A 14,484-nucleotide genomic window follows, 5' to 3' on the forward strand; every position below is an offset into this window, starting at 1 on the left:
TTAAAAATGATTAAAACCTAGTCAAAAATATTTTATACCTCTGAGAGCATAGATTACCTTTCTCAGAACCCCTCCACAAGGGACCTGAGTTGCCTTCTGCTCTACCAATCAATCAATGGTATTGATTGAGCGTTTTTTGTACTCAGAGGACTGGACTAAGTTCTTGGGAAAGTACAATACAATCGAGGTGGTAGATAAGATCCCTGCCCTCAAGGAGCTTACAAGTCTACCAGAGGGACACAGACATTTAAATAAACTACAGATAAGGGAAATAGAGTAAATACCAACTATTACTACTAAGGAAAATTCTGATTCAGGGGAGGAGAGTTCTATCTTTAGTTTAATTAATCTCTCCCTTATCATAATATCTTGATATTTTGGTAATTGATGATGTAGAAATAAAGCACAGAGGAAGGTAGATTAGATTGGAGAATGCTGAAGCCCAGGGAAGAGCTAAGTGCGGCATAGGTGGCTAAATTTTAAAATAATAACAATAAGGAAGTTTAGGGCCTGGAAATTCAGATTGCAAAGGAAATTCAGATTACTAGGGATGTTACAAATTGAATAATTGCTCCAGGGAACTGAGAGGGTGAGAAGCTGAGACTTCCATTAATACATATTCAAAAACAGGTTTTAAAAACCAAATAAAATAGCTAAGCTTGGCTTGGAAAAGCTTCCTTTAAGTTGAAACCAAAATGTGTCATATTAAAAAAGTGTCTTCAGAGAGGGATCCATTGAAAGCAAATTTGGAGGCAAGAAAAATGAGTCAGATTATCTACGTGGCCATTAGGACAACACTGCTGCACATGACAATTGAGGGACAATGACTCTGTCAGTTTTCAGTTTTGTGGGTCTGTGATGACAGCTACCCCCTCCCTTCTGTCTTTCTCCATTGAGATGGAATGGGTTTGTTAACTGGATGAAGTCCAGGTTTGAACCACATATTCTCAGGTCTTTCCTTTTTCTTACTGAGAATGATGCTCAGTCAATCAATCAACTGTATTTACTGAGAGCTTACTGTGTGCAGAACACTGCACTAAGTCCTTGGGTGAGTACAACATAAGAGTTGGTAGACAGGTTCCCTGACCACAGCGAGCTTAAAGTCTAGAAAGGGAGACAGACATTAATATGGATAAATGAATTTTGGATATGTAAATGAGGGTTGTGGGGCAGAGGGTGGGGTGGATACCGGGTGCAACTCCAAGTGCAAAGGTAACGCGGAAGGGAATGGGAGAAGAGGAAAGATGCTTTTAATAAAGTTTTGAAAGTGTGGAGAGTGATCCATCTGTCGGTTATGAAGAGGGAGGGAGTTCCAGGTCAGAGGCAGGACATGGGTGAGATAGATGAGGTCAAGGTACAGTGAATGAGTTGGCATTAGAAGATCGAAGTGTGTGGTCTAGGTTTCATAGGAAATCATGGAGATAAGGTAGGAGGGGGTAAGGTGACTAAGGGGTAACCACCCATTATTATAAGGAGTTTCTGTTTGATGCGGAGGTAGTGGGCAACCACTGGAGGTCCTTGAGGAGTGGGAAAACATGGCTTGAACATGTAGAAAAATGATCCGGGCAGCAGAGTGAAATATGGACCAGATTGGGGAGATATAGGAGGCAGGGAGGTTAGGAGGCTGGTGCATGGAAGCCCTATGGAATAACAATGATGCAATCTGCCCCCACTGATGCCACCGGGCCCATTGACACCATGGTGGGCTTCCCCATTCCAGTTGTTGGCTGTTGATCATACCTGCTCTGAGTGCGGGGTGAGCCAGCAGGAATATCCTTAAGTCTGGCATAATGGTCACCCGCTGAGGTGGGTGAGCACTTTTGGGATCTTCGGATTACCTCGAGTACTGAAATGATAACATGGAGCAAGAGATGGGGGATGGTGGGTTGTCCTGTATAGTAGTAACAGTAGTAGTTGTCATAGTAGTAGTGGTTGCTGTATGAGAGCACTGTACTGAGAGAATACAGTGGTGGGAATTAGGTCTGGTCCTCATTCCTCTAAGAGTTTAGGTGTGGAGAAGGGATTGGAGACAGACACATCAGGAATGATGAAACTAAAACAAGGCACTAGCAAATACGGAAAATAGACTCAAAGCCTCCTCTGGGATGAGAGTCTAAGAGTCCATGGGAACAGCTTTTATCCTCAGTTCGGTGTGCCCAGGCATGCCAAGTGGGGACACACAGTGGTGGGAGGGGAAGGTGGTAGTATTGTTGGTGCTTTTCTCAGTGGTGATGGAAGAGTCCTTGCAGGGACAACCAGGTAGTTCTCCCCCTCTAGACTGTAAATTTGCTGTGGGCAGGGAATGTGTCTGCTTATTGTTATTTTGTGCTCTCCCAAACATTTAGTACAGGTGCTCTGCACACAGTGAATGCTCAATAAATACGACTGAATGAATGAATGACCCAAGTTCAAGGAGATTAGGGATGTGTCCACACCCAGGGCACAGTGCAAGGATAGGACACTGCTGAGGCACCCAGCACTGTTGGGGAAAGGGTGGTGAGGGGCTGTTGCTGGTGATTCTGCTGGCACAGAGGTGACAATTGTTCTGATTCTCCCAGAACAAAGCCTCTCTTTCTGGAGAAGAGAGGGCAGAATGGTAGTGGTTGCCTGCCATCAGGGGCCTGCTTCAAACAAAAAAGAGGGAAGGTGGCCAAGGGAGGTTACTTTACCATCTGCAACCCTTGAGGGTCCATAGCTGCACCCTTGGGATGGGAGAATGCCAGTAGACAGTAATAACACAACAGTATCACTCTACACTTGTACCTCACTTTTATTTTCAAAGTGCTTTAACATCAATTATCTCATTTGTCCTGGTTGGGGAGGAGGGGAGGCTATTATTATCTCCTATTTTGCAGGTGGGGAAATTAAGGTTCAGAGAAATTAAGTGACTTGCCCAAGGTCACACAGTGAGTCAGTAGCAGAGACAAACCTTTTATGCTAAATGTAAGCGTGACTTGCCACAGCAATTGAATCTGTCATTTTTGGAGCTTGTTTAAAGCTGAGCCACACTACTGATTTTATCTTCCATGCCAGTTGATGAAGTGGTCCCTGCCTCTGAAATAATCTCTCCTTTATTCAATAGTATTTATTGAGCGCTTACTATGTGCAGAGCACTGTACTAAGCGCTTGGGATGAACAAGTCGGCAACAGATAGAGACAGTCCCTGCCGTTTGACGGGCTTACAGTCTAATCGAGAGCAGAGGCAGACAGTGGATCTTACAATTAGTTGCAAAGTAGGCAGAAGCAGCGTGGCTCAGTGGAAAGAGCCCGGGCTTGGGAATCAGAGGTTGTGGGTTCTAATCCCAGATCCACAGCTTGTCAGCTGTGTGACTTTGGGCAAGTCACTTAACTTCTCAGGGCCTCAGTTACCTCATCTGTAAAATGGGGATGAAGACTGTGAGCCCCACATGGAACAACCTGATCACCTTGTACCCCAGCCAGTATTTAGAACAGTGCTTCGTACATAGTATGCACTTAACAAACACCATCATTATTATCAGCTAATACCCTGCAAAACCCCCTAGCAAATGTTAACTGCATGAGAGGGTTTTTCCATCTTCACTGCAGTGCCCTTTAGTAACTAATGAAATAGGACAGCAGCAGCAAATGCTTTAATTTTTGTGGTTGTGTCCTATGTTAATTCTCAGTATCCTTCTGTATTGGCCCTGCCTGTTCCTCACCCATTCCTTCCTCCCATCATGTCCCATAGCTGTGATGAGGTTTTGGCATTGGCTACCCTCAAATGTGGTAGCTGTAAATGCTATTTGTAAGTGCTTAGTATGTGCCAGGCACTGTACTAAATGCTGGAGTAGATACCAGACAGATTGGAAACAGTCCATGTCCAACATGGGGCTCACAGTCAATCCCCATTTTACAGATGAGGTAACTGAGGCACAGTGAAGTGACTCAGCCGAGGTCACAGAGCAGACAAGTGGCAGAGCTAAGATTAGGACCTAGGTCCTTCAGAGTCCCAGTCCAGTAGTGGACTTCAGAGTCCACTAGGCCATGCTGCTTTTCTTCAATCTAGGTATCAGCTCTGCCTTCTGTTGCTCCCCCAGCCTCTGCCATTCAGTTTCTTTCCTTCTGCAAAGCAGCAGGGCCCACTGAGAATGACAGAGGGCTGAACTGCAGGCTGGGGAGGAATCTGTGATGGGCTTGTTCATAGGGTAGAGGTGAGGTTCACTTGCTTGAAGGTCTGCATTCTGGCTCTTCTCTTGTCCAATTCCTTTCCCCCAGGGCCCTCTTTTCCCTTGGGAATTCCACAACAAGAGAAGCAGCATGGTCTAGTGGATCCCCCTTGACTCTATTTATTGCCATTGTTCTTGTCTGTCCGTCTCCCCCGATTAGACTGTAAGCCCGTTAAACGGCAGGGACTGTCTCTATCTGTTGCCGACTTGTTCATTTCAAGCGCTTAGTACAGTGCTCTGCACATAGTAAGCGCTCAATAAATACTATTGAATGAATGAATGAATAAATAGAGCCCAGGGCTGGGAGTCAGAAGGACCTGGGTTCTAATCCTAGCCCACTCTGCATTTGCTGTGTAACCTTGGGCCAGTCACTTCACTTCTCTGTGCCTCAGTTACTTCAAATGTAAAAATGGGTATTAAGGCTGTGAGCCCCACATTGGGCATAGACTGCATCTGACCTGATTAGCTTGCATCTACCTCAGCGCTTAGTACAGTGCCTGGAACATAGTAAATACTTAACAAACACCAAAAAAAAGAGGTTTTTGGTTTCCAGGCTCCTCCTGCCCTCCATCTGATACTATCAAGCCTGACCACACAATTTCCACCCAGGTATTATTTTAACATAATGGGAATTGAGTTGTATTTTTAATGCACAAGTGAAATCCCATAAGAAAATGAGATAACACTGGAAACTTTGAAAAGGCCTGATGAGCTCACATGGGATGGCATGAGATTAGCAGCATGCTTTACTGCTTCATTCCAAAGCGAGCAAATATAATGAACACATGTTAAAATAAGTACATACACTGTGTTTCTGGCACATTGTAAAATTTGTGGTTGGTCATGCCCTGTCTGAAAGTCTCCCATTGGAATGATTTCAACTTTAAATCTGGACACAGATGTTATCAAAGGAGGTGCGTAAATATCATAAATCTCAGAGCAACCTCTGAAGAGTAGAGGGATCAAGTTATCAACGTTAGGGCTACACTCCAGGTGAAGATAATTTATTATATTTTATTATCATAAAATACCTTCTGATCTGCAAGCATTAGAGAAGACACAGACATGAAAAATATTATTCTATTTTCATTTACCCCTATTTATTTTTCTTCTATTCTGCGTCATTAGAAAATAGTGCTAATGTGCCTCCCCACGAGAGCGAACGAGTTTCACATTTATTTTTGTTCTTTTGACAAGGAACAGGCACCACTGATAAAGGTTAACAAAGGGCCCTGCTTATCTGATAGAGGAAGAGAGGGAATAGACCCATGAATCAATCAATCATATTTATTGAGCACTTACTTTGTGCAGAGTACTGTATTAAGCTCGTGAAAGAGTACAATATGGCAGAGTTGGTACCCACAGTGAGCTTAGGCTCTAGCTTAGAGTCTAGAAAGGGAAACAGACATTAGAGAAGCAGCATGACTCAGTGGAAAGAGCACGGGCTTGTGAATCAGAGATCATGGGTTCGAATCCAGGCTCTGCCACTTGTCAGCTGTGTGACTGTGGGCAAGTCACTTAACTTCTCTGTGCCTCAGTTACCTATCTGTAAAATGGGGATTAACTGTGAGCCTCACGTGGGTCAACCTGATTACCCTGTATCTACCCCAGAGCTTAGAACAGTGCTCTGCACATAGTAAGCGCTTAACAAATACCAACATTATTATTATTAATATGAATAAATAAATTATGGATATATACATACATACATATAGTGTTATGGGGCTGAGAGGCGAATAGAGAGAGCAAATCCAAGTACCAAAGTGATGTAGAAGGAAGTGGGAGAAAGGGAAATGAGGTCTTAGTCAGGGAAGGCCTCTTGGAGATGTGCCTTCAATAAGGCTTTGAAGTTGGGGAGAATAATTGTCTGTTGTATATGAAGAGGGAGGGCATTGTAGGACATTGGCAGTGGTGAGATAGAAAAAAATTAGGTATAGTGAGAAGGTTAGTGGAGCTAAGTGTGTGTTCTGGGTTGTAGTGGGAGAACAAACTAGGTAAGGTAGAAGAGGGCAATCTACAGCCAATAATAAGGAATTTCTGTTTGATGCGGAGGTAGATGGGCAACCACTGGAGATTCTTGAAGAGCAGGAAAGTGTGGACTGAACATTTTTATAGAAAAATGATCTGGGTAGCAGAGTGAAGTATGGACTGGAGTGGGGAGAGACAGGACGTTGGAAGATCAGTAAGGAGGCTGTTAAAGTAATAAAGGCAGGATAGGAAAAGTGCTTGGATCAACATGGTAGCAGTTTAGGTGGAGAGGAAAGGGCAGAGTTTAGTGATGTTGTGAAGGTTGAACTGACAGGATTTAATGACAGACTGAATACGTTGAGTTGAGGATAACACCAACATTACAGGCATGTGAGACAAGAAGGATAGTGGAAAGTCATGGGGAGGCCAGGAGTGGAAGATAAGGAGTTCTGTTTTGGACATATTAAGTTTGAGGTGTCAGCGGGACTTTCAAGTAGAAATGTCTTGAAGGTAGGAATAAGTGTGAGCTTGCAGAGAAGGAGAGAGATCAGAAGGGAGAAGTAGATAAAGAAATCATCCATATAGAGATGGTAGTTGAAGCTGTGGGAACAAAAACCATGGGAGCAAAGTTCTCTAAGTGAGTGGAAGTGAATGGAGACTAGAAGGGGACTCAGAAGTGAACCTTGAGAGACTCCCACAGTTAGTGGGTGGGAAGCAGTGGAGGATCCCATGAAAGGAATCTAATTCAGAAGGGTTCACTTCTATTCTAGTGGGTTTGAGGCTACATGAGAGAGCTGGAAACTGGAATGTGCTTTTGAGCTATAAGCAAACTCTTCCAGCTCGAGAGAAACTTTCAGTCAGTGATGCAGGAACTGTGATGTTCAGTTAGCTGTTCTCTTAAGGCACACACACCCTTGAAGATAGGCAAATGGTTATTGCTTTGGACTGATAACGTGCATGAAGACTCAATCAATGGTATCAGCCTATACCTGGAAAATCCTGCACATAGCTAAAGATTCTCAACAGCAACAAAGAACTAAATGCTATTCCTGAATGAGATTTTGTATTTCCTATAGGAAAGAGGAAATCTTTGGATGACTTATTGAGTTTGACCCTTCTTTCAGGAATAATTTCTCCCTGTACTACAACAGACATCTTATTATTATTAGCAGCATTAATAATGATGCTGCTACTAATTAGAAAATAACAATTATGATGATAGTAGGATTCGTTGAGCATGTACTCTGTCAGCTGTTCTAAGAGCTGGGATAGATACAAGTTAATCAGGTTGGACGCAATCCCTGTGCCACATGAGGGTCACAATCTAAGTAGGAGAGAGAATAGGTATGAATCCCCATTTTAGAATTGAGGAAACTGAGACCCACAGAAGTTAAGACACTTGGTGGAATTAGAACCCAAGTCCTTTGACTCCCAGGCCTGTGTTCTTTCCATTAAGCCACACTGCTTCCCTTTCTTCTTAGCATCATAGGAACAATACCAAAGTGTTTAGGACAATGTTTACATATTCCTGCCTTCTGAGGATCTTAGAGCAATTTCCTAATATATGTTCGGTATCTGTAGGGTTTTCCTTTCCTCTTGATGGGGAAGGTTAAGTGGATGACAAATATCATTACAGACAGTTCTCATCTTACAATATTTGGCAAAAGAACAAATGACACTCTGAGACAATTGGATCCAAATTTCAGTGTTTTAATAATAATAATAATGGTATTTGCTAAGCACTGTATGCCAAGCCCTGTACTAAGTGCTGGGGTAGATACAAGTTAATCAAGTTGTACACAGTCCCTGTCCTACATGGGGCTCACAGTCTCAATCCCCATTTTACAAATGAGGTAACTGAGGTACAGAGAAGTTAAGTGATTTGCCCAAGCTCACACTGTAGATAAGTGGCAGAACTGGGATTGGAACCCACGACCTCTGACTCCCAAACCTGTGCTCTTGCTCTGGGCCATGCTGCTTCTCTTAAGATGCAGTTTTTAATCAGTCAATCAGTGACATTTATTGAGTGCTTACTGTGGGTAGAGCATTCCCTAAAGAAACATTGAATTCCTAAAGAGTACTGGGAATATGCTGTGGGAATATGCAGCACAATCGAGTTTGTAGACACAATTCCTACTCCCAAGGAATTTACAGTATACACCAATTTTATTCATAAGCCTGGAGACTGCTAGTATTCTTAAAAAGTTTTCATTTGTTAAGAGAGGGCCTGTTTTTATCATCAGGGTACAAACAATAAAAAAATTGTCATATGTTCATTAAAAATGTATCTGTACTAGAAAATTATTTGGATAATTCTGGCCCCCAAATACATTTTGGGTTGTTATCCAAATATTTCAATCAACTAATCAGTGTCATTTATTCAGTCAGTCAATCGTATTTATTGATCTCTTACTGTGTGCAGAGCACTGTACTAAGAGCTTTGAAGAGTGCATTATAACAATATAACAGACACATTCCCTGCCCACAGTAACCTTACAGTCTAGAGAGGAAAGCAGACATTAATATAAATAAATACAATTTCAGATATGTACATAAGTAATGTGGGGCTGGGAGAGGTTGCGCAGAACACTGTACTAAGCATTTGGGAAGGTAAAGTTGGTAGATATCATCCCGGCCCACAAGGAGCTTACAGTCCCTGGGGAGACAAACATTAAAATAAATTATAGATAGGGGAAATAATGGAATATAAAGCTACCTATGTAAGTGCTGTGAGCCTGGGATATTTAAGCTCAAAATACCTACTTCTGTACAAAATCAAGGTCATAGTGAACAATTCAGATTATAGGTTAGCGAGCATGTGCCTTCCCTCGTCCCTTTCCTCCACATTCACACGTTTACAACTGGGCCTGGACTCTGTTAGATTTCCATTCAGTTAAAGGCCCAGGTGTCAGAGTTCTAGCATACATCACAAGGTCATAAGCACAAACACAATTCAACTCACCCTTATTTAGGGAAAATAGTCTAATCTCCTTACAGCTTGGATGTGGGGAATGGGAGAATGATGAAATGCACACACTTCTTAAAATAAAAGCTTATCTGGCATAAGGAATATAGTTACTTTATTGATGCCATATACATTTTTCTCAGTGATGAACTGAGCCCTAACTTGAAGATTTTAGTTTTGTGTGTAACAGTCTATTTTGTTAATAAAAATTTTAGTTTAATAGGTAAACCAAGTTGTGTATAGAACTTTTTTTTAATGGGACAGGAGAAATCCAAACATTATTTTTTAGTCAAATATGGACATTTCTTTGGATACGGAAGCTGATGGCCTGGCAAAGTATTTTGATAACTGAATCTCACAGATAGAGAGGTTAAAAGTCAACTCACAATAATCCTGGGCTTGAAAAGGGTAATGATTATGGAGAGATAGAAGGACAGCATCAGGGTAAAGATCCACCAAAGCCCAGCAGGTGGACTATGACCAGATTAAGGGTTGGGAATTCACTGAGAATTTGAAGGTCTCGATCCTCTTAGGGTAGGGGTCGGGGAGAGGGAAAGACATCAAAGGAGTAAGATTATCTTGATGAGATGCTTAGCTCTCATAATTACACAATGCTCAAATAAACACTTAGCAACCTTGAGTTCTAGAGCCAGGAGAGTGATCGATAGGAACAGTTTGTTATTTCTTTGACATCAAACACTGAACTGAATAAACTTTAGACACCTGACAGAAATCCACTTCAAAGCTTCCTCCACTGTCAAATGGGGCATTGATGAAAGACAAGCACGGCCAAACCACCACCTAACCAGTGTATGGAGGGACCATAGAAAATGAAGGGAGTTCCAGAGATCAGGTCAGATATCTGTGGACTTTTGTGGGTTGTTTAAATGAGGGGGTATTGGGGGAACTTATTTTGGAAGATTTGCAGAGTTGGAGTGGGAATCGAAGGCATAGTATTAAGACAGAAGGACATCTCTGTTTAACAGTGGTAAGGAGGCAGTGAAATGTGACATGGACCTTGACTTGAAACAGCTATGAAAGAAGGACCATAGTCAAGTTCTACTAGTATGCTTTTCTGAATAATTCATGGCGAAGATATTTTTTTCTGTTACTCTCAAGCAATATCTTTTATGAAATCAGGATAACTAAGACCAAAATGCATTTTTCATTGCCTGAAATATTCAGAAAACTTCCCAGGATTCACCTTCCTTTGGTAGCAGTTAATGGCAGTAACATAAGCTTAAAAGCTTGGAAAATTCAAGGAATAGAGAGTTACCTCAGAGAAATTCCTATAACAAGTGATTGAATAATGATTTCATTTGCAAAGACCAATTTTCCTGGAAAAATTCTAGAATAAACTTCAGAGAGATTAATGAGCAGAAGCAGCATTTAAGGCAGTTGGGGCAGTCACTCAAGCCCCTGCACAACTAAGAAAGAGAGTAGAGAAAGTGTGGTGAGGGTGGGGGTCCTGCCTCAATTCCCACTCCTAAACCTGTCCTCAGCAGCCTAATTTCAGACTCAAGGAGACCCTCAGAATACAGCCTCAGTAAACCATCTCCATTCTGCCCATAGAGACACTTGAGCTTTGAGCAAGTTTTTTATGGTGTTTGTTAAGCACTTACTATGTGTCAAACACTGTTTCAAATGTTGAGGTAGATAGAAATTAATTAAAGTGGGCACAGTCCCTGCATAGGGCTCAGTCTAAATAGGAGGAAGAACAGGAGAACTGAGGCACAGATAATATACGTGACTTGCCCAAGGTCACAGCAAGCAATTGACAGAACTGTGATTAGAACCCAGATCCTCTAACTCCCAGGTCCATGCTCTTTCCACTAGGTCAAACTACTTCTCAAGGATTTCCTTAGAAAAGGATAATATGTGACAACCTCCTTAGAGAACCAGAGACAAGAGTTGAAATTTAGAGATATTGATTCTTTGTGTGGTGGATTCTCCTGAACATTATATCCAGGCTAAAGACTGGGATATTGATCCTGCAAAAAGACTATGTCCAGATCTATAATACAGTTGTGGATTTTTGCATGAAATCATTAATGAACATAAAGAGCTTTATTTCTGGTCCTGACTTCAGAGGCAGTCTTGAAAAAAATATGCAGAAAGAAGGGGCTGTTTGCTATTCCACCTTATGCTCAAATCAGGTGACCCTCATGAAAGATAACGGTTTTGTTTTTTAAATAGCTGTTTAGTCAGGGTAGTGTTTACTTGATATCTTGCACCTTTGCTAGAAAGGTTACAGCCCACACAAATAGTGATAAATTATTCATCAACAAGGCCTGTAATAACAGAACCTTATAAATTCAGGACTGCAAAACCTTAAAATATATAATATATATGCATAATATATATTAGATATATTAGATATATAGATGCAAAATATTCCTTAAAGTCATTTTCTAGTATCCTTATGTGTGAGGTTGTCACCAATATTTTCTCCAGAGAGTGACGCCGAAAGGAGAGAGACCTAACCTAAGATCACATCAACGAAGTAGAAACTGGGTCTCCTACCCAATCCATAGAATGCAAGACTTTTACTTCCTAGAAGTCTTAGCTGTAGGGCCTGTTTCCTCTGAACTATGGCTGACAGGAATTCCAGTGGTTTCATTTCAGAACACATACTGTGCAGTGCTGGGTTGGCAGTGAGACTAAATGCTGAAAGATGATAAATTCTTAAGTCAAAATATAATCTTATGCTCCTAATGGGAATAAATATTAACTGTGATGGTGAGAATGCTTATGGCTAGCCCTTCTCCAAAACCAAAGCAGAATTGATGGCTGTCCTCAGAACTGCCATTTCCCTGGATTTAGTAACTGTTGTCTCTGGGAAGTTGGTAAAATTTATTTTTGCTTGTCCCTAAGTAGAGCTCAGTTGCTTGTTAGGGGAATGGATGGCCAGAAGTCCGTTGGCTTGTGTGCTTCCATTTGTGTAAAGGGAGAACCAAAAAAAAAAGTGAAAAACCTTAGGTGCTTCAAGGGGCATGTGAGCTAAGAGAAACATGAACACCCTTCTCCCCTCATTGCCCCACCCACACAACTGAATTTTGCTTAGAAAAGCATAATAAAATGTTGCTAGCCATGGTGCGATTGGAATTCTGTTTCTGGGCAGAGTAATAGAGAAGAAAAGTATATAAGCAGGCAGGGAATCCCATGGACCTAGCTGCTTTCTGGGGAGGAAGTCTTAGATGTATTTCTAGGTAGTCTGGAGAGAGACCCAAATGGGAATTCTCCAGTTCATGACCTCTTTTGGCCTTTCCAAAGCATTGGTCGATAAGCAGCTAAACCAACCCACCTGTCAGCCAAGAATAGAGCTAGCTGCGTCACAGAGCTTTCTGTACCTAAACCTTACATCCGCAGAACAGATTCCCATAGATGGGCACATGGCCATGAGTGAGTTGGAAAAAAAATATACTAACATTTACCATTCCTACTTAGACTTTCAGGATTTAGTTTTAGATTCTACCTCTCTAAGAGTGTATTCCGGGTCAGACTTAAAGATGACGGGTGGCTGCAGGAAGGAAAAATCCAGTATCATAATCTAGAGAAATGGTTTCAGATTTAACTGAGTTAACATATTTAACTGAGAAGCCCTTTGGCATCTGTTTAATATCCCAGCATTCACTGAGGTTTAGTGCCTTTATCTCTTCCCTCTTCATGTTCATGACTGTATGTGGGGAAAATGTATGTTCCTTCTGCAATGGGGACCTCAAGGTCTACTGCAGCTTCACTCCATCACTCCCTGCCTCCTAAATAAAGGAGTTCCACCAGACAAATGAATCAAAACAAATGAGGCATTATCTGAGAGGTAAAATTGCTCCGCTTTCCTCCCTCTCCTGCTGAATCCTAACATCTTCCTCAAGGCCCTGAAACAGACTTCTCATTGTTCCTGATCAGAAATTCTGGAGGATATTACCTTTGGGGAAGTAGCATGGCACAGTGGATAGAGCATGGATCTGAGGTCATGGGTTCTAATTCTGGCTCCACCACGTATCTGCTGTGTGACCTTGAACAAATCACTTCACTTCTCTGGGCCTAAATTACCTCATCTGTAAAATGGGGATTAAGACTGTGAGTCCCATGTGGGACAGGGACTGTGTCCAACCCGATTTGCTTGCATCCTCCCCAGAGCTTAGTACAGTACCTGGCACATAGTAAGCATTTAACAAACACCATAATTATTATTATTATTATTTGGATGACATATATCTGTGATCTGGCTTTTTCAGATATTTCCAAATAGCTTGTGAAATCAAAGTTGGATTGAATAAGCCCAGTTCTCGCAGTGCTTGAACTCACTCCTTGCTAGCATTTATTTAAATGTTAGCATTTAAGAGGAGCATTTATTCTTTCAGATCACTTTCAGATTCCTTGGGGTCCATTTAATGCCGAGGTTACCCATCAGAGATTTTGTAGGAGTAGTAATATTAAGCATAGTAATGGTATTTGTTGAGTGCTTATCTGAGTATTATGTACTTGAGACATATAGTGTAATATTATGTACTTGAGTATTATGTAGAGACACAAGGCAAGTTATTTACCTAGAAATAGCTTACGATCTAGTCACATATCTGACTCCTTTCCTTTTGAGCAATGTAAAACTAGCTCAGCCCCAATCCCACCCTTACCCTGCCCACTCCCCCATCTGCTGTCCTGTGGCTGGAGAGCAGATGGCAGTGTCATTGCAGTAAGCAGAAACTGTACATTCTAGATATTTGTTGAAAGCCAATGATGTATAGGAAAACCAAATCATCCTTTCTCTGTAAGCATTTCTTTGAACATCTGTTTGGTTCCAGTTGATTCACAGAGATGGAAAAGTACATTAAAAACCTAGAAATGTCAGGCTCTAACTGTTGTGAACTAGGTATAGGTCTTTATTTCCTCAAGCTGCCACCTCATATAATCACCCTACCCAAAGTTCTGCTTATAGACTCCTTACTGTTGGCCTCTACGTAGGTAATCAGCCTCTGGGGAAAGTGGTTTTCAGCGTAATTGTTCTGCAGTCTCACTGGTGACATGATCATCCAAGCTTCTAAGGGCTATGTAAAATCATCTTGAAACTGATTCGTTAGTCTTTACTAGTCATTTAGAACATGGGTGCATCAAGTTTTTATTATGCAGGGATTGTACCTTTTGTCTCTATTATACTCTAAGTGCTTAGTATAGTTTTGTGCCTGCAGTAGGCACTCGGTAACTACTACTGATGGCTGCTAGAATCCAGAATTACTCAAGCATTTCTCTGGATTTAGAGCCAGTTTCCTGTTAACCTCCCCCTCTCACTCTACCACGTTCAATTCCAAAATGGTTTGTTGTTCATTTATACCATTCTCAGTCTGAGACTCCTCTGCTCTTCTC

The 14,484-nt window shown here is 41.7% G+C and overlaps 1 protein-coding gene across 3 annotated transcripts in view; it reads left to right on the forward strand.

Moving 5' to 3' along the window:
• The window catches only part of SLC1A2 (solute carrier family 1 member 2), a 132,511-nt gene that overhangs the window by 37,565 nt on the left and 80,462 nt on the right, over positions 1–14,484 (forward strand). The window contains exon 1 of one of the 3 annotated variants that reach the window (XM_007658765.3): positions 9,891–9,973. The exons of the other annotated variants lie outside the window; for them this stretch is intronic. Coding sequence (XP_007656955.1) covers positions 9,951–9,973 — 23 coding nt within the window. The 5' untranslated portion in view covers positions 9,891–9,950. Of the gene's footprint in view, positions 1–9,890; positions 9,974–14,484 lie in introns of those variants that run through there. 3 annotated transcript variants of the gene reach the window in all.

This window comes from Ornithorhynchus anatinus, chromosome 3 (genome assembly GCF_004115215.2).
Source record: "Ornithorhynchus anatinus isolate Pmale09 chromosome 3, mOrnAna1.pri.v4, whole genome shotgun sequence".
Taxonomy (NCBI): Eukaryota; Metazoa; Chordata; class Mammalia; order Monotremata; family Ornithorhynchidae; genus Ornithorhynchus; species Ornithorhynchus anatinus.